We start from the raw sequence: 26056 nt of genomic DNA, 5'->3' as shown, positions 1-26056 counted from the left end.
AACAAGTTTGTGTTCAATCCTCATCTGCAGAAGTCATCCCACTGACACTCATACACAAATCATGTTTGTATTCACAATCCTCACACAGACCACAGTGCCATGATGCTATTGAGAAACAAAAATTCTCTGTCTCAGATATTCTTTAGCATATTGGCTTAGTTGGAGAACTAATTCAGCTTTTTCGGGTAAGCCTGCTTTTTCTTTCAGAACCAAGAATTCAAATTTCATCTTGTAGTCAAATATGCAAATTTACAATAATGGTGAAGTTATATTGGGGTTTATTTGGGTTTAAAATAGCCCAAGGCACTAATGATTCTAACACATGGTTTGAAGGGTCTTAGGAATTGAGAATTTGATATTCTTCTTTGTGCTTTTTATTTTACATCTGTGCCAAAAGTATCACAGTCTCATTCTTTTCTGTGTCATCCTTAGAAAGAATATGCTGTGGAAAAGCAATTTTTTGATAGCCATTTCTAGAGCAGAACTGCATATTAATTTCGTTAAAATTTATGTTTTCTCACTCACATGCAATAAATGATGATTTCTGACAAGAAAAAAGGGAGCAGATTGGAAATTGTCCCAGTCAACAGCATTTGCTGTGTTTAAAGTGAGATAGCAGTGAGAGCCTTTCACTTACACTGCAACACAGGTATTCAAACTGCGGGAAGAAAAAGCTCTCCTTAGCACCCAACAAACACTGGAAGTATTGGCTGGACTTCCCCGGCTGAAATCATAAAGTCAGGAGTACAAATTACAGATTTCAAAGACCTGGGAAGATCAACCACCGATGCATCACCTCACTCCCATGAAAGCAGAGACATGGAGAGAAATTCAATGTACATCTCCCCAGCTCACTGGACGAGCACCGGTTGCCAAAGCTTTATCATTAGCAGAAGCGTGTAGAGCCCTTAAGACTCTAGAATTTTTCTCTGCCATGTCTGTGTTTTCCTTTTGAGGTGGATTCTTCTGCACTGTTCTTATTTAAGAAGCAAATCTCCATTCAAATGGAGATTAAAATGCAGAAGGGAAGTGCTGTAGTAGTGTGGGAAGGAAACTTAAGAGACTGAAAGGAAAGATGGTCAGGACCACTAAGGGAGTCTGAGAGTGACTTTGTTTTCATTACTGTGATTAAATTCTTCATTATCCTTGATTTTGTTTTTATGAAAAGGTTAATGGATTATGGTCAAATTCAAAAGCAGATCTGCTGTTTGAGGTACTATGAGATACTAATAAAATCATAAGATTTTAAAGGGAATTACAGTTGTTAGAACTATGATAAGGAATATGTTTCAAAAACCCTCAGTTTTTCTGGGAAAAAAACCAAGCAGATGCATGATTGGTAGGAAATATTCAGAAAGAAAAAAAAGTGTATAACATTATTAAATTTGAGAATATTACGGTGAAGAATTAGAGAAGAAGAAATTTTTTAAAGGAATATGCCAGTGAAAAAGGCCTGTGGTATTGAACTTTGATAACACACAGCAGTAGTCTCTCTTCCCCTGGTGATGACAAAATTTTTCCTCTGGGCAGTTCTAAACATGTCCTGAAAGATGGATAATCCCATAAAAGATGAAGGAAAAGAAAAAAAAAATCTGATGGGTCTGTTTGGAGGGATTAATTTATGGGGAAAGAATATGTGAAGAAAGATATAAATATGCCTTGCTTGACTGAGACACCATTAAAAAGGTGAAGGGACAGAAGTATCTACATTTTTTTCCAAGAGTAAACAAGTCTTAAGTTTATTTTTAGTCCTTTTATTCCTTCAAACACATATTCCCATTGAAGTTTCCTAGGGGGAAAAAAAACCCCAAACCTTCCAGAAGTAAACCCTTTCATATCAGCAGAACAGAGATCTACTATGTCTGACACCATCAATTAGTCTGCCTTCACTAGCAGGGATTTTAATATCACACTTTATAAATAGATAAAACAGATTTCTTGGGATTTATAAGCTGTGTATGAGTAAAAAATATGAAAAAAATAAAAATATGAAAGAAATACTAATTTGCAATTTTTAAGATACCTAGAGAATCCCTCACCTTCCCTATGACACACAAGGCCTTATGCAACCAGTGGTCAGTGTTTAAAATACTGCATTAAAATGGGCAATTTTGAAACAGAGTAGGCGTTCTCACCATCCTCCAGTGGAAGGCTTTTGTAGCCCTACATCTTATTAGCTGCAATGATGATAGCATTTCCTCAGGAGTGCTGTCTTTGAAAAATTCTGGTCCTGTCTGCCCTGTAATTTGGATTTTTAGCGCAATGGATCTGAGAATCAGGCCCTTCGTGTTTAACTAGGATTGCTGCATTTGTCTCCTTTTTAATTTAAAATTGACTGTAAACTGACATTTATTATTCCTTGAAGTAATTAATCTTCAATTTCTGTTCAAGGTCAGCCTACCCACATTCATTTACCTTTGGAACAGAAACTGTTGCAGGTGGTGGAGTTTTTGAATGGAACAAGGGCAGCTTGGAGAAAGGAAAGGAGCAGAGGCTGACACCCAGCAGAAAATATCTAGCAGGTCTTAAACTGTAGAGGCAGGGCTGAAGGAAGTGAAAATGGGCCTGCATCAAAATTTAGCAATAAAACCATATCCTACTGGCTTGGACTGAATCAAGAAAAATATCATAGTAATAAAATTAAATAATGTGATAATGTATATAATAAGATTTGCCATGACACAGCTCTCTTTGCAGTGCATATGGCACGATGAGCAGAGTTAATTTTTCATTGCTTTTGGGAATGTGATGTTCTCTTGTTAAGGTGCAAACTGACTTGTCATCACTTCTGGGAATTCAGTTTTAGTGGTCTGGTATTATTTCTTGGGGTAAATATACACTGACGTTACTTAACATACATTAGCAGCAGAGTGTGTCTAGCTAAGAAAATGCAAATCCCGAGTTTTAAGATGTCAATATGGAATAAAAACTGCAACCTGGCAAAGAAAACTCCTAAATTTAAAGCAGTGAGATTGGCAGATTTTTTTATTCTGTCATAGAAACTGATTACTCTTTTCACTTAGAAACCTTTGATACGGAAACCTTTTACAACACAAAGTCAAAATTTAAAACATTTTGTATCAAGAAACTGAAGTAGATAAAACACAATTTAAAATCATATTGGAATATCTTGCTTTATTAGCCATATTTTAGAAGCTAGTCTCCATGGTTTTCCATAATAATTTTCTTACATGATCAGAACGGTTTGAAAGAGATGTCTCATTACAGTGTCCATGCTTTTATTTTAATACACATTCCTCAATTTACTGTATGTGGACAATAAGACCAAGGTGATCTTTTAAATTGGTCTCATGGTCAGTGGATCTGATGCTCAATAACGTCTCACTTACAAACCTGTTAAATTCATAATAAGATAATTCAAGATAAAGTCCATAACCCTTAAACTGTTGGGTTTTTTTTAAGCATTGATTCAGAGCACTCAGTCCAGGAAGAAAGCTTAGGCACATAAATTAAATATCACCTGACCCTGATGTTAAAATGTGTAAATAGTGGTTATTTTGTAGCCCAGATCTTCCTAACACTCAAAAGTATATAGAAATTCACTAACATGCAAGCTTCAAAACTCAAGTATTTCCCCTTGTTTTTCTATTTATTTCTGTTTCATAAACAAAATTTATCTATACCACTGCCTACCAAATATGATTTTTCATGCCACACTAAGCTCAGTGGACTAGTATTCTTCTGTCAAGAATTTGTGATGCAAAGTAAGAAAATGTTAAGCTCAAAGCTACTAATAATAAATGTTACATAACAAGAAGAATTGGTGGAAAAAATGAAGCACTTAGACAGCAGCTAATGATTCAAGAATTATGGAACCAGAGAAGCAGTGAATGGAATGAACCTCAGAGGTCTCCATCCAAATTTCATTATTGGAGTGGGACTGTTGCCAACACTCTATGAGATGAATCTTGAAAGTGCTCAGACGTGGAGATTACCCAGGCTCTCTGAGAGAAATCTTCTAGCGCTGCTCTACTCAATGAATGCGTTCATTTCCTCTAAGATAAAAACAGATTTCCCCAAGTTTTTGGGAATTCTCAAGCCATTTGCAACCCCTTGGCCCTTGTTGTATCATCTACCCTAACTGAGAAGAGTTTTGCTCTGTCATCCTCCTAAACTGCCCCTCATGTAATTATGAACAAACTCAGCTCCAGCTTTGAGATCAGCTCTGCCTGTGGGACCAGGAAGGCCAGCGTGATGTCCTGCTGCCCTCAGAGTGCCTCCTGGCCAGGGGAGCTTGGCATGGTGCTCTGCTGCCCCTCAGGGGACCGTGCCTCTGAGCCCCAGTGCCTTGTTGTGGTGCCCCTCTCCCCTCGAGGCTGAGCATTTTGGGCCAGCATAGTGCCCCAGTCCCGCTGTGGTCCCGTTCCCCTCCTAGCTGTCCTAGGTAGGCTGGAGGGGCGTCCTGCTCCCATGCAGGATGCCCTGCCTTGAGTTCCATCAGAGAGCCCCGTTGTCCTCCAGGGCTCTCCAGGGTGCCCTGCCTCCAGGCTGTAGCAAGGAGCCCTGCCTCCCTCAAGGCTGCTCTGTTTCTGGATCAATTCCTTTTAGGAGAAGCTGCCCAGTGTCCTTGGCCTGGCAGGTGGGCTAGGTCCCTTTGAGACTGCCTGGTTTTCAGGGCATGGTGTGGTGCCCCAGACCCCCTCAAGTCCTCCACCTGACGGGCCAGCATCGTGCTCCATGCTCCTTGAGGCTGCGCTGCCTCCATGCCCAGCATGCAAGCTCAGTGTCCTTTCAGCTGGAATCACTACATGATCTGATCTCTTGATCAGGAGGTCATTACATCTCTTGATTGCCCCTTCAAAATATTGCACGTTGCAGTTCAGTAAGTGATTACAATTAGTAATAGAAGTTGTAAGTAAAACGGGTGTTGCTTGTGAGAGTAAGTGTAGACCAGCAGTGACATTAGAGATTGGGCCACCAGGGCCTTGGTCAAGTATAAAGGGTGTTCCCTACAGCCTCTGGCCTCTCTGGCAGGGAGAGCCAGAATCCTTCAAAGGCCCTTCTCTACAAATGACTCCTCTGAAATGGACAGCTTCTCCTGGGGCAGGCCATTAGCTCCACTGGTATGAATCCCTGAGAACAGCAACTGGAGTCAGACCACAGATTGGAGAGGCCTGTATTTGTCTGTGATACCAAAATTGTGAATACAGGCATTAGTGAATCACTACCTCCACCATAAACACAAGACTGAAGCTGTGTCTTCAATAATTATTTTTTTTTTAGCACTAAAGGCAAAATTTCTGTCCCTTTCTCTTTGGACTTGCCCTCCAACAGCCTCAGTATTGTGCTAGTTCAGCTCTTTTTTTCAGCTATACAATGAATTAGTTCAGTGAATGAAATGGAATAAAAGTAAACCCTCCAAAAGAACAGTGCCACACGCCCTAAAAAAAAAAAAAATTTGGTTTGTGATTTTAATCAGTGCCTTGATCTGGATCAACTTGCATCCACACAGACAAGTGGGTTTGCAAACAAAAAAAAGCAACAATTGGCAACAGATCTTGCTGTTGAGAAAATTGCCGTCTTCAGCTGCATCTCGAACTCACCAAGTAATTTCATACACTGGTACACATAAATGCTCATTAGAGAATAATTACTGCTATAACTACCAGCTTCAGCAAATTTCTAGTTCTGTGATCTGGGATTAAAACTGTGTTCCTCTAATAACTTCTTGTGTCACTGTCAAATTGATCCTTGTGATGTTGAAACAGGAGACTCAATGGAAGCAATTTCTTACCTTTCCAGAAAACAGAACTTCCCTAAATAGTCAGTACAGAGCTGCTCCAGAAAGTCTTCATATTTCACAAAAACAAAACAGAAAAGCCCAACTTGTCACTTTCTCCAGAACACAGAGCATGGGATTTTGCTGCACCTAGATCAGGACAGAATAAAGCATGCTTTAATTGTTAAGGAATAATTGTATCCACATGAAGGAGTTTGGGAACTTACTGCCTTTGTTAAAGAATGGTTCGTGATGCATAAACACTAGAGCATTGCAGAGCCATGGTTATCTCTATTTCCCCTTTTCTTGTTGACAAGGACAGCAGCTGACTGTCAGTGCTCTGGAGGAGTAGGCTGTTGAGGGTAGGTTCTGGCTGCATGAGCTTCGTCCCAGGGATCCCTGGAGTGGATCCAGAGTTAGGCATTCCAGAAGGTAAAGTTCTCCCCTTCAGACAGATGTGGATGAGCAAATTCTGGACTTTTAACGTTATTATTGATGGGCTGCTCTGAGGGGTTATATGCTGATCAATGTAGCAGGTTGCCAGGCAAATATGAATAGTTAAGTTCTGTTATTTTTGCCACTTTCATGTGTTTTCATAATACCTGTCTAAATACAATTTAACTAATAAAAGTTACATCCCTAACAACTCCACAGCAGCATATCAACGGCCAAATTCTGGGCCTTCAACACCAGTCTAATTATTCTAGGCATGTCAGCTCAGTAGGGATTTATCTCTCCATAAGAAAGTTTGCTTTTGAGACAAGTCCCAGTTTCTCATGGAGTTTTCAGCACCCTACATTCCTTCCTTTGTCAATTCCTCCCTCTAAAGATTCCATCAGAGGTGATGTACCTGAGAACAGGTGCACAGACAATCATAAGATATATTGTTTGTTTAAAAAAAAATTCATTTTTTGCATAAGATAATATTCACATAGGAAATTAAATCTCTCAAACAGGTTGGTGAACTGGTTATCTGAACAGCAACCCTGTAAGTCTCTGTTGCAATTGTCTTTGTAAAAGCATCTTCAGCTGAGTCTAGTGAGAATCACTGAATTGTTTCTCTGCTGAATTCTTATAATACAGCTGGCAAACAATCTTATGTGCAAACCTAGTCTAGATGTCTCTAGTGTTTGACTATTTCTGTAACTACAGGAGCAAGAAAAAGACTAATTACAAGTATCTATGTACAGTTTGGCCAATCCTTCAGCATCAATTACCTGGGAGCATCTCTGAGACAATAGTGCCATCAATCAGCTTACAAACAGCAGGAGCTGCCTGAGGAAACCTCCAGGACCAGCTGAAACTCTCTCTTGGAGAGCTTCTGCAGTGGTTTCTCACCTTGTGAAGGCAACTAGGAGTTTGGTTGCCCCCCTCGTGTCATGTCAGTCCATATATCAAATGAGTTGTCTTGGGTAGCAGGATCAGCCTGCAGAGTTCCTCAGCCACCCAGGGAATTTGTGGTTGTGCTGAGTGTGCACATTGGCACAGGCAGGATACACAGCTACACTGTGACTGCATCTGGTCACAAATAAGTATATCTGGATGTTATATAGCAGTTAAGGAACTGCTGGCATGGCAATGTTTAGAAAATTGAGAGATCAGGGCAAGAAGTTCCAGTTTTAAATGAGAAAAACAGATTTTTTTTCTAAATTCATCCATCAGCAATTCGCCTCTTGGCTACACTCAATGCTTCTCTTATACTGGTCATAATCATATACAGAACTCTTAGTCTTTAACAATTGTGTTTAAAATTTTTGTGAGTACACATGGACCTGATGGCTCAGAGGTCAGAACGAGTAGGATTGAGAGCACAGTACAAGCCATGTTGGAATATCCTGATTAGTACAATTATATGTTACAGTTTTCAAAGACCTCTGCAATAGTCTGAAATTATACATCAAATGCAAATCTTACATCACAATGAAAACTTAAAATCCATAATTCTTTCCACAAGGGGAATTCTGATTGCTTTTCTTTTGGGGCATTCTTAGATGTGAGAGGTTTTGGGTCATTCACTACTATATTTGTACTGAAGACAAAATAGCTATTAAATATAGCAGAGAGGCAAAATAATCACTCAGAGAGAGAAAATAATTTTTAAAATATCTAAAATAAAAAATATATGAGATACACTCATCCCTATGAAGTAACCATGATTAGGCTGCTGTATTTGACAAGGTTCTGGACTTTACCATATCTTCAATATTTTAGTTCTCTTCCTCCTGCAAACCACAGTTTGAGAGCTTTTTGTCCTTTGTTGCTGTAAATTTTAAGATTGTACTGGATAATGAAACATTTTGGTTTGCAGTGCATGAAATTATTTGTATAATTTTAATTTGAAGTCTATGTGTGTTAGCAATGATATTCCAAATATCATTGTAATATGATACCAGAATATTAAAAATATTATCATAATACCTATTTGGATGACGTTTAAATCCACTCCCTGAAATAATGATCCAGGTGGTCTCTCCCATTCTTGTGTCACATAGAAGAAATCCTTTAAATAATACTCTGCACTCAGGGAGGCTTTTATATTTCTAAACATGTACAACACAAAGCATGTACTGCCAGATGATCATCCACACCCCAAAACTGCAGGGTAATATTATAGATTAACTTAAATATTGATATAAAAATCACAAATCTTGAAGATAAAATCATCTAGGTTTTGGGATAGAGACAAGATTAAAATCTAGTGCTTCTAGCCATGTGCGTATTTCTAACTTAGGCATTAGAAATTTCAATACGCTTTCTCACAAAAAAAATGTTATTCAAGGTTTATACTCCTATTTGACCATAATTTCCAGGAACCTTTATGGGATTCATTGTGGCTAAGATTGTTGGTGTTCAGTTTTTTTATTTATCCTGGCATCAAAAGACAGAACAGCTCAAATTTGTACTGAGCTCATACTCCTACAAAATGAACATGACCTTTCATATGCCATTTTAAAAACATGCCTTACATTTGCTTATAATTTAAATCTTCTGTGGTTTAGATTGCTGTAATTTTCCTTTTCCTCCTCACCAAGCTGGTAATTCTTTATAAGCTATACACACATGGATTTACTACCTATAAGTCATAATTTTTATGTATTTCCAGAACATTTTAGGTGCAAGGAAGAGAATGTGCCACTTTCTTATATTTTTTCTGTCATTAAGAAATTACATGTTTTTTCAAACCTCTTGCAGGTTCCAATACTGCAGTAAAGATTAGCATATTTTCATTTGGAGTTGCAGTGGTGTACCCTTCTTGTTAAACCCACCTAGAAAACCCATTTAACCCATCTGACAGCGCCACCTAAGTTATTTTCATAGCTCTTCCAGTTAAAATGAGTGCTCCCAAAGCATTATGTGTATCACTGAAGGAGACAAAATAAATGCCTCATCCATTTTCTAGATGGGTTTAATAAGATGGGGTTTCTAGACCCCAACAACAATAATAGTATTGTTGTTTCCACACTGAAAATGATGGTGTTCCCAATGAAAAGGAATGGATCACACAAATTAGCTTAGTCACAAGAAGAGTTCTAATTCTGCATAATTTCTTTTTTCTAAATCCTCCATTTTAAATTATGTACTGTTTTGATCGAACAGCTTGAATTTAATTTCTTTTTTTTTTCCAGAATGCCATTTCTTAGGTTTATGGACAGAAAGATCCTGTCAGCTACTGAAACAGACCTGAAAACTGGCTCTGGCCCAGCCCTCCTGGAATTTGTTTTATGTTTCATGTAATTCACTTGAGCTGTGTGGCAAAACTGTAAAGCAAGAATCAGGGAAATAATGCTTTGCTGTCATCTATTTTGTGGCAAACTACCAAAGCAGGATCTGAAGGGCAATACCTGGAACAATGGGATTTGAAGATTGATGGGCTTCTCTAGGCCACATCTGTAACAAAAATAACTGATGTAAGAAACTCTTTCCTGAGGAAGAGAACTCTTTCCTTTACCTTGCCTTTAAAAGTACTAGCAATGTTCTCAGAAGCAAGTTTCACCCAAACTGTGAACTCTGCTACACTGATTTCTCTAGCTAGATAAATTATGCCCAAAACATCTGTATTTCCAGAGGCTTTTTATTATATCAAGCAGGTTTCTGAACACTACAAGCAAAACCATTATATACTACTTAAGTACTCTTTTTTTCCTAAAAGAAAATACAAACACACCACATATAAAGTTCATGTAATTCTCAATACTGGCTCCTTTATTATACCCCTTCTATTTTATGTAGTTTGAAGAAAGAGAGAAAATGGAGACCATTAACACCTAGGTCACACAATTAAACCTGTATTATGGAGATTTTAGTATAAATAAGTTGATCTTCTCCCTGGCAGCGATCACAGATGAATTAGCAGAGTCTCCCAATTCTGCCAAAGTCCACAGCCACATCAGGTGCCAAGGTCTACTACCAGATCAATAATCTAGGAGGCTCAGCTCTGTTTGCAGCCAGAAAAATCATCATCTTAGGCACTTCAGAGTGCTGACTCCATGCTATAACCTGGCCAAAGCCCAATTTTATTTAATTTATTGGGGAACATCATCAAGCAACATTCTGAAGAGGTATGACCTCACTTTAGCTAAGTTACAGACAGTTCTGGAAAAATAGCTACATTGTTCTCAGCTCATGAAATACACAGCACTGATCACACTTTCTTATTTTTCATGTTTTAGTGGGAGGCAGCAGGAATTGGCAATTTTCCTTATTGGAAGAGGAAGGAAAATACCAAACTGGGGAGAAAAAAATGCCAGCCCACTATCATAGTTACCGCTGGTTGCTTGTCAACACTGACAGCCGAACATGAAGAAAATTGTTCACAACAGGGAAACGTGAGGAACGTAGCAGAATGCCTTACTGTATAAGACAAGGGAAAGCAAGAAGACAGACAGCTATTTGCCAGACCTGACAGAGCCATCTAAGTTATTTTCATAGATCTTCCAGTTAAAATGCTTTAAAGGAGTGCTCCCAAAGCGTTATGTACATCACTGAAGGAGGCAAATAAACGCCTCATCCATTTTCTGAAAAACAGAAAGCGACAGAAACCAAGATGACAGCATGCCTGCTATTGGGCAAAGAAATAAAAAAGAGGTGTAATTTCAATTATTGCAGCTTCATCTGTAGTCTAATTTAATTCCTCTAACCTCATGTGACATAGCAATTCAAATGTTTAGGCTCAGACTGTACTCTAAGAAGCAAAGAAATAAGTAAGATTTGATATTTAGAAAGCAAGAAAATCTCTTGTTTGAATGAATAGTGACATTTTTATATATTTGCTCTTCATCTCAGACTTGTTAATCATGCTATAATCCATCAGGAGAGAAAGGCCGAGCAGATGAAAAAGAAATGGGTCTTTAAGTGTAGAAATTCCATCTCAGATTCCAGAAAACAATATAAGGTAAAGGCAGAGTTTTTCTCAGAAAAGAAAGTTTCTTAAAGCTATCACACAAAAGAAGTGACAAGATGGGATGGACTCTAGTGATTTGCATTTCTTTTCAGTGAGTGCATGACTCTGAGAGTATTGCTTCACTTTCTTTCTGATGAGCTGTGTGCCTGGGTACAATATTCTGCACCCATTGATAGCTTATGGGAGATGGCTCATGAGATTTAGCTCTTCAAACAACATTACACACCTTCTCTCTTCTGTGAGAACTCTAGAATAGAATAAAAGCAACAGTCTGTCACTTCTCTCAGCATATTTTTCCTGTGAAAATACTGGCTGCACATATCAAATCACCATGGTATGAAATTATACATATATAATCTTTTCTTTTCAAGGCTTCAGGAATAATACAGAAGAGAAAGCAAAAAAATAAATGCCCATTTGCCAGATCTGGCAGAGCCATCTAAGTGATTTTCATGGCTCTTCCACAATCACACAGAATTGCACGATCACTAAAGTTAGAAAAGATATCAGGAAACCATCTAGTCCAGCCCCCACTCCAAGGACTGTCAGCTACAGTTAGGGCCATTTGTACCAGGTTTTTTAACACATCTAAGGAAGGAAACTACAAAATATCTTTGAATGCCTTCACAGTAAAAAAAAGTAATTGTTTTTAACGTTTCCATGTCCTTCATTTCAATTTATGCTCATCTCCTCTTCTCTTTTTGCTGAGTACCACGGAGAAGAGTCTGGCTTCATCTTTTTTAGTCCCTCCCACATCAAGCACTATGAGCCTATCTTCATATGAGAGTTCCTCAGTTACTTAGTAATTGTTGTGGTTCCTTCACTCCAATATACCCATGTTTTTCTTACCAGGGGAAAAGTTTTGCATAACAAAATGAATTGTTGTGGTTCCTTCACTCCAATATACCCATGTTTTTCTTACCATGGGAAAAGTTTTGCAAATTTTTAGGTACCTCATAATCTTAAGATAACTTTGACATCAAACTTCGGAAGTATTTTGCTGTCTGTTCTGAGTACATGATTTGTAAATGCTCAAAAAGTTAGGTGGGAACTGAACAAGGTCAGTGTATAACAAACATATCATGATACTATGCCCGTTGATCTGCCATTGTAGTAATCACAATTCTCAAAAACCTGCTTAGCTCCTCCAATCCACAGAGGACTGGAGACACACTTTAGTGACCTTTATAGAAGTTTGCAGAATACAACTTTCTTCCAACTGACCCAGTTACAACTTATTCAGAGTTTGGCACTCTCAGTGGAAGAAAAATCATTTTGGTTCCATTTAAATTAAGTTTTTAGGTTTGCTACTGCAAAATAGAGCTTCTGTTTTTAAATAGAATTAAGTCTAAAGTCTTAGAAAAAATAATTAAAATATCTTGCAGAGATAGTTCTGGGATGTTCCATTATCTGTAAGTATAGCAAGGATTTGTTTGTGAGAAGATGTCTATAATTTAAGACTGAATGGTCTGAGCCCTGGACACATATTCTTGGCCTGCAGCAGTAGGTATCTCAGATCAGCTTAGCTACTGACAGACCCTTCCTCACTCAAACCTAACATCAATGGTTGAAAACTGCAATGATTCACAGGAAAAGGCTGGAATATGCAGTGTTAATGAAGAAGGATAAGAAAATTATAGGGGATGAAGTTAATGAGGAAAACCAACAGACAAGGAAGGAAGAGCATAAATAAAATGAGATCTTTAAATCTGCAGTGTGAATTAGAATTCACTTCAAATTCTTCAGAATTAACATGGGCAAGTTTCAGAAATAAGAGTAATATCAGAAATACTGGCAACTTCGATAGACACAGTAGGGATAAATGTGCATGAAGAGACTGGAAATATTGCCAAAGGTATCTTTTGAGACAAAGGAAGTCACTGTGACTTCCTGAGCAATAAAACCAATGCAAAGTGATGCTACAGGAGAATCCTTCCAATAACAAATCAGAATTGATTAGATAACAAAAATTTGGTGAGGATATTGGAATAGGAATATATTTTCACCCCGATATTTTGCCATCCAAATAGGAAGTGGATTTATAGTCCAAGAATTGGCTAATACTCAATCTGAACTTCCAAAGGCATGACATGCTGTTGTTGCCCATTTTTAAATGATCTGACTGTACCAAGTGGAGTTTGGGTCATCTTAGCTACAATCCTCAAAGCTAGTCATAAGACATTACTGGCTTAAAAAGGCAGTTTTTGACAGCTTTCCTCAGAGCTTAGCTCTTAAGAGACCATTGTAGCAGTCTTTCACTGAGCTATCTGCAATGTATCAGCCTCCTTCCTGAACCAGAGGACCCAGCCCTGGACACAGAATCAGTGATGTAGTCTCAGCAGTTCCAAGCAGAGACAGAACCACACTTCCCTCACCCCACTGGCCGCTTTCCATTTGATGTAGATGAATGATGAGCTCGCCTTTCATGCAGCAGTAGTGTGCGATGAGTCATGCCCAACCTACTGCACCTCCACCCCATAACCCCCAGATGCTTTCCAGCAGGGATGCTCTGCACTTTCTCAGTCTGCACCTATGCACAGGATTACCCCACCTCAAATACAGATATCTGGGTTTCATCCAAGCTAATGACAAAGCTGGCAATAAGTCTGAATCTTCTGAGGGCCAGCACAGTGTTATTGCCACGCTCAGCAAGTAGCACAGCAGCCTCAGCCACAGCTGCTATTATTGGAATTCTGAAGTAATAAATGCTTCCCTTTCCACTTTCCCTTCAGCACCACTCTACTCAATTCCTAATACTTGGTGACCTTCACATGTACTTACACATGATATATTTAAACTCAGAAGATGCTTTTGACACCTCCTGGCTTTGCTGCAAACGTACTTCTACTACCATGACATTTTCTTTGTGACAAGTTTTCTTTTCCTCAAGATCTAACAGAACAGGGGTTCAGAAAAATGTTCCCATGATAGTTCCAATAACCAGTTATCACCCTTGGGTAATGGGTGATGTCAGCAGGATTTGTATTCATATGATGGGAGTACAATTTGTCCCCTAAAGAGTATGAAAGCTCACATTCCTCAAGTTCAGTGTTGCTGTGAATTTCAGTATCAACAGGAACTTGCACTGAGCCTCATATTCAAACTGAAGGACTGGCCAAGTGTCTTTGTGTGCTCACAGACATCCGTGTATGCAAACAAACTGCTCTGAGTCTCTTAAAATTATTACAAGGAAAATCTTCTACCTGATTAAAAAAAAAATGTTCCAGTAGGACCAGTCACTTTCCCTTTGGAATAAAGCAGATTAGAGAAATCTGTGTGTATGTTTTCAAAGCAGTTTCCTCAATCACATATAGAATATAAATGGAGTGAAGACACCAACCATCTGGCAGATTTCCAAAGGAGCTCAGGACCAAAACATTCATGCTTATGCTGGAAACTAAGAGACTGGAAGGCTTTCCCAGTATCTGTAAAACATCAGCACCATGTTCAAGGATGAGCAGTCAGGTATCATCTGTGTTGACAAAGAGGTGGAGGAGGACAAGAATAGGTGCCAGGGTAAGTCATGCAGTATCTGAAGCATAGGAGAGAAGGATATATTAAATCTCTGCCTGCCAACTTTGCTAGTTGCCGAGTGCTTTTGAAAATCTGATGCCTCATTTAGCTGACTAAAGAGTGATTGAGCTGTACCAGAAATACAAACCAGCTGTCAGAGAAAACTGGAAAATATGTTCTGGAGTAGTTTTTCAAAATCAAATTCTTTTCCTCTATATAGAACACTGGTTTATTTTAAAATGTTTAATTAGGCTAAGTTTAGCTGTGTGTATCACCTGAAAATAGAAAAGACACTAAAACTATGCAGGTTAGTCCAAATGTATGCTGACTAAAACTTCATGCACTCAACCACCAGATACTCATGCCATAGCAGAGAAAAACATTGTGACAAAGATTGCAGACACACTAAATTTTTATCTGCAGAATATTTTTTCCCCTTACCCCTTCCCCTAGAGATTGAAGTATTTGGTGAGAAAGAAACCCATAGCCCAAGATTATGAGAGTAGCTTTGGAACACTTGGCAATGACTACAGATGTTTTCATATTTGAAGGGTTTTAAGACCTTCAAAAGCTCTATGAATGTCACAAAGAAAAGAGGAGATGAACCGCTTCCACCTCTGTCATTACTTAAGTCTCATGCCTAGAAGGTGTGAAATTAAATTCTACTATACAAACACAGGAGGTGTGGATGATTACTGAAAAAATTAGCAGTGATGTGGAGCTAATGAAAGAACTTGAGGTGTCAAAATAAACGTGAGATGAAAGGAATGGGGGCAAATCAGAAGCTTTTGAAAGACTGAGTGATCAAATGGCTCTGCAAAGTGTCACAGACACTGAAACAGAGGTCCAGTTTCAGTCTGTACGGAACGTGTGTCTAAAACACATTCTCATATTCTGAAACCGCTTCATATGGTACCATTGTGCCCTACGTGGCATATTCTCATTGCCACTTGACATTTCAGCATAGCACACACCTTCTGCTTCCCTAGGTTTCTTCCTTATTGCTGATTATTACAAATTCCTGGAATCTAATGTATACCTACCGATCTGTTCCTGAGCAAGAATTTGTGAGGGTCATTCAAGTAAAAAGGAGAAATTCGCCTCTTTAATTTTCTTGGCCCCACCTCCTCATCCCCATGGGGCATGAGAATAGTTTTGCTCTCTACTCTCTAATTCATATACTCTATTTCCATTCCCCCACCCCCAGGAATATTTCCACCTCCTGTGTGCCCAGGGACCTCCTGGTTTTTGGCAGTACTTCATGGTATGTCACTATTCCAGAGGTCAGCTGAGGATAAACTCTAATTGAAAGGTATTAAAATAGGCTGCAAGGGACAAAAATTCAAAACCCCAAATCTATCAAAATCTGTTACTGATGAAGAATCTGAGCTGGCTACGTCCTTAAAATATGCATCAAAAATAATCTTTCAAACCTCTTCTTCAGGTCTCCATTGGCACCCCCAGAGGAAATAATTTCAAACTGTTCAGAGAGCAGCAATCCTGTTCTGGTCCTTGAAATCCTTCGAGCAACACACACCCACACACCAGCATTATTTTCTCACCTCCTCCGTATAAAAACAAAACAGAAACGTGAGAACAGTGGGCTGGAGATGGAGCTGCGGAAAGTGAAGTTGGAAGGATTAATTATGTAATACGCCCCCTCTCCCGCCCTTACCCACAGCAACACGAGTGAGGTAAACCCAATCCTCCCAGCTGACAACTCAGAACTAGAAAGTGCCCGGAGGAGTGAAAGCAAAATAAACGTGTGGGGAAGGTGGCGATGCACTCCTACAGAGGAAGATGTCATTAGGAAAAGGCTAAAAACAAGTTCAAATCACCTTTAGCCTCTTCCCTTCCCTCCCCAGCGAGACCTCTCCCTCCGCCTCTTCCCCTCTCCTCCCCCCAGCTCCTCCTCCCCCCTTTTCAGCAGGAGCTGCAGCCGGATCGGGACTGTATCCCTACAGTTCACGGCTCTCTGACGGAGCGTGGATCCTCCTGAAAAACTTCAAGTAAAACAGGAGCTGGGAGAACACACACACCAGAAGATATATTAAGAAAGCAGGTTTGCTACTTAACTCGGAGGAAAGAAGCTGGAGCAGACTTCTTCGGTTGCTCTCTAAGAGCCTTGCCGAGAGTCCTTGCAAAGAAAAGTGTTGCTGATTCAAAAGAAGAGGAGGGATGGGGAAGAGAAAAAAAATTGTGCATGTCTGTGTGAGAGGGAGACAACGCGTGTGTGCGTACGTGTGAATGCGTGCTTGTGTGTGAGAGGGTGTAGGCGACGGGTGGGGGGAGCTTGAAATTTTATTTTTTATTTTTTTTCCCTACGAAAGACACGTGAATGCAATTCCCAGTGAGGGGCACCAAGCTCTGCCCAAGAGCAGAAGGGGTAGGGAGAGGGAAAGGGAGAAGAGAAGGAAGGGAAGAGGAGAGGGAAGGGAAAAGGAGAGGGAAGGAGATCTGGGGGAGGAGGGAGGGAGAAGGAGAAGGAGGAGGAGAAGGGATTTCTATTTCAGAAGACATTCATAGAAAGAGGGTGGCAAATTCTGTGACCGTCTTTAAAGGAAGTGTCCTGGGACATAGAGAGAAAGAAAGAAGCCCAAAGAAGGAAAATAAAGGGCTATGATTTCCTTGTCCTGTTGCTTTGTCTCTGGCTCCCTCTGCCTCTGGAAGAGTAGCCACAGGACACAAAGATGCCCAGCTGGTCACTGCACGCCCAAGTTCAGCTTAGCTGGTGCTTCTCTCCTGTTTAGCCTGACTGCTTTCTCTGAAGGGGAGGACTCATAGCCCGACAGCCTTTTAGTTTAACCTGAAGAGTGTGTGCCGCCTCTCTCTGCCCACCCCAAGAACTCGCTGGAGGTGGAGGAGAGGGGAGAAAGAGGAGGACTTGAAAGTGCCTGAGGAGCTCCCGATGCTAAGAGGAGACAAACATTCCTGTGGACGACGCAGAAAGGACAAAGCTGACTGATTTATTGCTGTTTTCCATATTTTTTTTTTTATCTCCCTGTCCTTTGGCGCACACCAGTGTTTGGAGATCTTTGAAAACACAAACCAAAACACCAGCCCCGAAGCCCCAACCCCTTGGCTAGCTCTTATGGGAATGAAACACTCCTCCCGCTGCCTGCTCCTAAGGAGGAAAATGGCGGAGAACGCTGCCGACAGCACCGAGGTGAGTACGGATGCGAGCCGGAGCCGGCGCCGCGCTCCCCCAGAGCCGAGCACTGAACCCTGGGCACAAGCAGCAGGAAGTGCAGAACAACTTTCCCGGCCGCTCCGGCCAGCTCCTGCCTGCCGTGTGCTGTGGTTTCCTGCATTCGCCCCCCCTCTCCCCCCCACTTCCCTCTCCCCCGGATCCCTCCGTTCCCCGTAGGCACAGAAGTTTGCCCGGGCCGAGCCCTCCAGGCTCTGGGGGCTGCCCGGGGCCGGCGCTCCGCGGCCGCTTCCCGGGAAGTTGGGTGTCCGTGCGGAGCGGAGGCTCCGCGGGATGTCGGCTCGGGGGGCAGCGGGGGGCGGGCGCCGGGAATTCGGGTGTTGGACACGCCGAAAAGGGACGGACCGTCTCTTGCGGCAGCACCTTGGCCAGCTCCCCGTGCTTTCCACCGGCAGCCTTGGCTGGGATCGTTTCGAGCCACTTTAGGGGCATCCGTGTCTCTGCAGCATGCTGGATATTGGCAGAGCGGAGCTGCCCGAGGTGGGGGCTGTCCGGCTGGCCTGGGCAGTGCCGAAAATAGCTTTGCACTGCCTTCGGGCCGGGAGGGTACCCTGCGAGGGCTCAGGTTTTCTGCAAGAAATCCACCCCCTCCCGCCGCTCCCCCACCCGTTACCTTCTGCTTCCTCAACATTGGGGTTGAGCAGCCCCTGTTTACTTGTCTGGGGCTGTCTTGACCTCACTGAGACTTCTCAGGGGATACAGCAGTGTGCGAAGTCTCAGGTCTGGAAAAGCAGAAGGATGCAGGATGCAGTCCCAGCATCTCTGCGAGCATGTGAGAAGGAGACAGGCGAAAGTGTGAGCGTGTGCCAAACTCGCTGTTTCTATTAATAGACTGTGCCTAGCACTCTGACTGAACACTTAACACATGCTTTAGCAAGATGCAGCACAGCCATGTACAGACCCCATGGACACTGCACCCCAAACAACTTCACAGCTTTGCCCTTGCAGGGGCAGCACTGAACCTTCTCCCCAGTTACCCCGCAGAGGGAATAAAGAGCAAAACCTACTGTGAACACATGACCATTCCATTCTTTATTATTTCCACATCTCAGCCTAATGTCTCCTTCTTTCAGTTAGTCCTCCCAGTAGGTGTCCTGCTCGCTCATGAATTCCATCCACATTTCTCTTCACAATAGTGTTCCCTCTGCTTGACCTTCATATATCTGCCTCCTTTGCCATGCCAGGTGAAGAGCCAAATTTTCTTAAATGAATGTGATGTAAGCACTAAATCAAAGAACATGCCTGCTACTGCGCTACAACCCCATAGAGTACTGCTTGCAGAAGAGGCATCTATAAATAGCAAGAAGTCTGGCTGCACATCTGTAAACTGTCGTAGTCCTGACAGCACATATTGCATTATAGGTCCCAGGATCCCAGGACAGGATTGCAACAAGAAATGTACAAGCACAGACAGTTCCTTTCAAAGCCATATTTGTCAATGGAAATTGCTTTTAGGCAGGGAAAATAGGTGAAAGGAGCTCTTTACAGATTCCTCTTCTATTTCATTCACACTTAGCACATTTTTATTGTTTAATCATGTTTTCCTGCTTGTGCAATATTGCACACACTGCAATGTCATTTTATGGAGAAGGATTTTTTTAACAAAAACAGATTCTTTCCAGTGCTGCATACAGGTTAGGAGAATATTAAAATGCTGTGCTTCGTCTGCTGAGAGTATCCATCAGTGACAGACTTGTGAAATGAGAGTGAAAATATTGCAGATTAGGCATATCCTGCTCCACTTCTGCCTTCAGAAAATCAGAAGGGATACATTTGTAACTCCTGCCTAGATATTTTTTATTTTATTAATGTTCATCTTTCTGATATGGTCTGAGAGAAGTTGCCTGCCTGCATATGTGCAGAGGTAGAAGTGCACCAAGCAAAATATGCCAAGACCTGTGAAGCTCTTTTGCTCGTCAAGCATCTATATTTAGCAAAGCCATATGATACCAGTTTGACCTTCAAACCTCTATTTCTCTAACTTTCTCCTGAAGTTAACAAATATGTTTGACAGAAGGAACACAGGACAGAATATCTCACTTTTGGACTTAGCACTGTGTCAGAGAAAGTCAGGAATTGGTATAAATTTGCTTCATTTGAAACAAATGGGGTAGCAGTAATACTAATTATTTGATATTAAATTTCTGAAGAATTTTGATGTCACAGTCATATAGGCATGATATAAACAAAATTAGCAGTAATGAGAGATGAAGAATTAAAACATTTAACAACTTGTCAGAATGCCCTACTACCAAATTATTCCAAAGACCTTCTGGTTCTTACTTAGATTGATTTGACCCAATTTACTTGTGTTACAGCTTTATAGTTTATTTTTCATGTTTCAGGGTTGTTTTATTTTTTTTTTTTTAATCTACCACAACTAAGAACATTTATCAAACTTTTGGTCAAATATGGCAAGTATACTCTTTCAGTTATAGGGCAGTTTAAAACAATACATTAAGTCAAGGAACATGGACACTGCATGAAAAACTTTTTATTCCCTTGGCTACACTCTGTTGCCCATGCTACCTCTTCAGCTTAAAGAGCTTAAAGAAATGATGAGAACAGGCACAGACAAGGAAAAAACAAAGATACAGTAAGACAGCACTCACTGTTTCCTCAAGCAAAAGTACAGAATAGAAAAGCAATTGCTCACTAGCATTACTTTCTAGTCAAGGAAGACACTTTGTGTTACCAGGAAACCTAGAGGAGTGTACTCCCATGGTTCCAGCTGTACAGACATCAACATCACTGGTGTCCCAACAGCCTTATATTTTGATGCAGAACATGGTCAAATGAGTTCAAGTGTTGCCACAGGTGCTGTTGAGCCTTGGAGCAGAATATCAGAACTATCAGAATGGTTTTGCAATTTATTTCATTGGTAACAGCCTGATATCAGTCTATTTGCCAGAGTTTATGTAGGAGCAGTGGTTTGTTGTATGTGTTTGTAGTGTCCTGAGAGTACACCGGGTTTTGTATAAAAATAAAAGTCAAGGGGGAAAAAAACCCTAAGATTTTTCTATGTAGACCCTCAGTAAATGTCATGGGGTCCCACTAATAGGAAACTTGCCAGAATGGTTTCAGATCTGTGTCTGCAGCACACGAGGAAAAAAGATGCAGAAAATCTTTATTGCTCATGGCCATCACATGAATATTAAGAGATGTTCCACTGGAACAAAAGCTTGCGAATGTTTCCTCAAGATGCAAGAATGAACTTCTGTGTCTTTAGTCACAAAAGGAGGCTTGTCTAAATAAGCAGGACTGTTTGCATAAATAACAGATGTAGAATTGCATTCTCTGCAAATAATTAAAGACACTCTGACAGAAAACAAAGTAAAAGAGAAATTGTTCTTTGTAGAACATACACACAAAGGTTCTGCAAAACTCATGGTGCTGACCTGCTGCAGATTTTGGGTTCTGGGTTTTTTAAATTTTAAATGCATTATTTGGAATCGTAATCAATAGTAGGCCTGATATCAGTGATGGAGAAAAAATCTGAAAGTGTGATTTCACAAGAAGTGTCCCTGACCATAACTTGTGAACCTGTGCCAGGTGAAGGGAACACAACCATAAAATCATAGAATAATTTGAGTTGGAAGGAAAATTAAAGGTCATCTAGTCCCCCCACTTGGCATGGGCAGGACATCTTCAACTTGACCAGGTTGCTCAGAGCCCCATCCAACCTGGCACTGAATGTTTTCATGGATGGGGTGTTAATCACCTCTCTGGGCAACCTGTGCCAGTGCTTCACCATCCTCGTTGTAGAAATATTCTTCCTTATGTCTTATCTATATGTAAGTCTAGTCTAAATCTACCCTCTTTTAGTTTAAAACCATTATGCTTTGTCCTGTCACTACAGGTCCTGCTACAGAGTTTGTCCCCATCTTTCTCGTAGGCCCCCTTTAAATACTGAGAAGGTGCAATAACCACAAAGTGCTGCAATAGCACAAAGTGCCAGAGTTTAGGTGCACATCCAAAAGATACCTACCTGTGACTGGCTAGTGTCTGACTGAAACAACCCTAGAACTTGAAACGGATCTGGTTTTGCACAACCTAATTGCTCAGTAACTTCATAAAAAGCTATTCTTGTGCTGAAGACTTCACAGTCTGTAGAGAGAAAAGATTCTTGTCTCATTGCTAAGAATAGAGAGATCCCTTAATTTATTTATGGTAGCATAATGGAGTCCTGTCAGAATGACCTATTATGCAAACCTTGGGCTTTGGTTAGATTTGGGATAACATGCCTAATAGATGTTCTTCCCTAAACAGATGAATAAAATTGATTCAGGATTATGTGATCTGGGTCAGCAAGGTAACTGACTGTTCTGTTGTCAGAAGTGGGGAGGTTAAAGTGTTCTATCTGCATGAAATCCAGACATACCACTGCTGAGGGGGGAAAAAAAGATACGACAGAATTTATTGAAACCATGAGATTCTACTTGTGATTTATGAGTAGGAAGAGGGATTTCTCCTTAATAAGCGACCGAGGTAGAAATTAACAGAAGCAGAACAGGAGTGTGTGTAACAGAGAAAATTGGACTGAATTTATTCAGTAAAACAAAGTTTTGCTCCTGGTTATTGTGCTGGGTGATCTTGCAGATAGAATTAATTCTCTCAAAGCTTTTCCATTTATTCTATTGGATGCTATGGTTCATTAGTGAGAGGTGTTGTAGAAACTTCTTATTTGGTGTTACTAAATTGCTTAGACCAGCATATATGAATGAACATAAATGAGTGGGTGATGTTTACCCAAGAGAGAAACGGCACTGCTGTATGGGGTGCATCTCGGACTAACAGAAGTCACAAGAGGTCTGGCCTGGTGTCCTAGAGCCAGCCAAGAGGCAGTTTGTAACACAAATTTCAGCCTTACTGAGTGGCCACACACCTGTGTCACATAACTTTGAATGGGAAAATTTGCGTGTGTGTGCAAGTGGTGTGGGTGAGCTACAGGGACCAGACCACTGGCTCATGATCCAGAGGGGTTGCTCTGCTGACAAAGCAGTCAGAAAGCTGACTCAGCATGTCAGGGCTTCACTGAGGGTGTAGCCAAATTCCCAAGGGCTACAGAGGCAGCTCTGAGTTAAAGCAGGGAATATTCCGCTTCCAACACATTTTGGTCCTTTCCAATGCTCCTACGAGAACTGAGTTGCCCATGCTATTAGACTAGTACAAGGTACTAGTACAAGGTAGTTCTAACATAGTCATAGGGGCTTTTTTTGGTTTCTAGCCAATTCAAGAGTGGGGGAGCAGAAATATGGCTCTGAGCCACCTTCTACAACTTCAGCTGTGCAGAACATTAATTTAGCTCAGCTGAAGATAGAGCTAAATGCATTCCACTCCTTTCTCAAATTTAATAGTAAAAGTTCAAGGTATTGACCATGATATTTTGGCCCCATTGAAGAAATAGATTTTAGTTGGCATTAATAATAGAGATAGGATGAAGAAACACTTATGCTTAAGTAAAGAGTAACAGCAATCACTCAAAGCAGAGTTTCAAGATAAAGATATCGTGGTTCATCCTCTGCCAGCATAGGGTTGTTCTAGTGAGTAATGTTTTAGTGTCAAGAAGACTGGGGTTTTTAGAAATGGTCTGGTTCATATTGGTGACATCATGGGCCAAATGACATTGTGACCTTGTGCCAATGTTAAAAAACTACTTCCATACCAGTGAGCAGGCTTTAATGACACTTTTTTTCCCAACCTCAGTTTGTGAAAAGCACAGAATTCTTCGGAGAAGAGCACAAGATATTCTGTAGATGATAGATTTTGTAATTGTTTATATCCATGCAAAAAGAGAGCTTAGCAAGACTGATTCACATGCCTTCCAGAGCTCTATCCTGGTTGCGAAAGATGAAGGCTTGTGCCTTTACTGGTAAAGAGAGAGCAGAGAAATACTTAAAGGCAAAAAAAGCATTGAACCTATTATTTTCATAAGATTTTGTCTCTGCCTTTCTGAGTTTGCAACAAAGTTCAGTCCCTTGAGATGAGATAATGAACAGCTGAAGGGGGTGAATGATGAAACTTGTTGCTCCTGCCTCTGATTCCACAGAGAATTCTGTGTACCTGTTGCCCTAATCACTACCTTTGATTCTGTCTTTATTTTGATCTAGAAGTTTTGGATAAAATGGGTCTTTTCCATATTTTTCTGTTTTCTTTGGGAGTAACCTCTAATTAACAGAAACAAAAAACACTCATCTCAAGGAAGCAAAGAGGAGATTACCAGTAAGTGGCTGAGTTGGTGACCACAAGGGTGTCTTCCCCATGCCAGAGTGGAGCAATTGTTGATTAATCACAGCCTACCTGGCTCTTTGCTGTGTTCTTGAACAGGTCTGGCTGGCTTCATGAAGTCTTCTGGCATGTTGTTTCTTTCAGGGTCTTGCATGGGAGCTGAGTCACTTCATGGAGATGGTGAGAGGATGGGCACTATTTAATTCTTACTGTTTCACTTCTAAGCTGAGATTAAACTTTTGGAGGGGCAGGTACTGATCTCTTCACTCTTGTGACCAGTGACAGGACTTGAAGGGACAGCATGAAGCTGAGTCAGGAAAGGCTTAGGCTGGATATCAGGAAAAGTTTTCTGCCCAAAGGGTGGTTGGGCACTGGGACAGGCTCTCCAGGGCAGTGGTCACAGCACCAAGCCCGACAGAGTTCAAGAAGTGTTTGAACAACGCTCTTAGGCACACAGTGTGGTTTTTGGGGATGTGCCATCCAGGGCCAGGAGCTGGACTCAATGATCCTCATGGGTTCTTTCCAACTCTGCTTCTTCTGTGATGCTATGACTCTACAATTCTGTGATTGATTCTATGATTCCATGATTTAAGAGGTACAGTAAAGTCGAGGATGATAGCTTTACATATTTCTTATATGCTAGATTTGCTAAGTCCCAGTTCTGAAAAATAAAGAACCCCAAAATTTTAAAAGGCATGTAAAATGCTGCCTTTTCCAAGATCTATGTAATTACAAAGATGGAAACTCACTTTAAAAATCTGGAATAGAAAATCTATTTATCTTCATTTTATTGCATCAACAATTCAGAGATTTAAAGACCAGAACTGGAAATAAGGCAGACTCATTTTTAGAAATATTCACTGCCAAGTTCACTTTTCTGAAAATTCTGTTAAGTGCAGAAATTAAATATAATTTTCCTTTGTATTTTGAGTGTGAAGTGCTAGGTGAGCACAAATAAAATCTCAATGTTTTTCTTTCCAAAATGAACAGAATATTTTAGTAATAAAACATTTGAAGGGATATTAAGGTGAGAAAAAATTGTTTAGCTGAAATTTTTGACAGAGAAACAATAAAGGTGAAGGTGAATACCATTCCCCCTCAGTTAAAATATCCCGTCCTGCAGTACATGCTTTTGGAAGTTTGTGAGTATTGAGGACTGTACCTGGGTCCTTTCCTCACAGATTGAATTCTTGTTTGAAAAGAGGCATTACCACTTTTTCTAACCATTGCTCACAAAAAAAAAGTTCCATGAGCTCTTAAGCTTTTCCTTTCTTTTTTCCTTTTTTTTTTTTTTTTTTTTTTTTTTTTTTTTTTTTTTTTTTTTTGAGGAGTGGGAGCCCACCTTGGAAGAAGGACATGGAGGTGGGTATTTTCTAAGACGTTGTTTGATACCACTGTCCTCCTCAGCTTTTCCTGGTGCCAAACTCTTCACCATAGTGCAGCTGGCAAGCTTCCCATTCAGCATTCTGTGTGGTCTAGAGCACACATTTCAGTTCCTAGTGCTCTCCTTGTCCTGTCCCAAGGCACCAAGTATATCTGAGTCATTCTGCCACAGTTCCCCCAGGTCCCCCTTTTTGAAAGAAAAAGTAGCATTTCCATCTCTCATGTCAGTATGCTGGAAGTCATCATCTACTGGCTGGGAAGCAGTAGTATGTCGTGGTCTCCAAGGTGTAGTGTTGCAGTCTTCCCTCAGTGGCCACAAAGCACACTTGGGGTCATGTGTGGCCTCCCAGTTCTCCTATCCTGCTTGTCCTTTTTTGGCCAGACAGCTTATGGTTTATTGCTTCCAGTAGGACCAGGAAGGCTCAGACCTGGTCTCAGAGCCCAGAGTAATAAGTGACCTAGACAGGGCCTTCCAACAACAATCCACCAGTTCAAACTTATTTCTGCTTTGGACCTTAATTTCTCATTTAGATAGGAAGAGAGGAGATGTGTCATCTGTTTCAATTTCTAGTTGTGTGCATGT

The 26056-nt window shown here is 40.7% G+C and overlaps 1 protein-coding gene across 1 annotated transcript in view; it reads left to right on the top strand.

Annotated features, from left to right (window-relative positions):
- The first annotated feature begins 17730 nt into the window (after positions 1–17730).
- The window catches only part of PRMT8 (protein arginine methyltransferase 8), a 55026-nt gene continuing 46700 nt past the window's right edge, over positions 17731–26056 (top strand). The window contains exon 1 of the mRNA XM_041460612.1: positions 17731–17820. Coding sequence (XP_041316546.1) covers positions 17746–17820 — 75 coding nt within the window. The 5' untranslated portion in view covers positions 17731–17745. The remainder of the gene's footprint in view (positions 17821–26056) is intronic.

The sequence above is a fragment of the Pyrgilauda ruficollis genome, unplaced genomic scaffold, assembly GCF_017590135.1.
Source record: "Pyrgilauda ruficollis isolate IOZ18807 unplaced genomic scaffold, ASM1759013v1 scaffold146, whole genome shotgun sequence".
NCBI lineage: Eukaryota > Metazoa > Chordata > Aves > Passeriformes > Passeridae > Pyrgilauda > Pyrgilauda ruficollis.
Note: the sequence above shows the minus strand (reverse complement) of the source record. Positions and strands in the feature narration are given on the sequence as shown.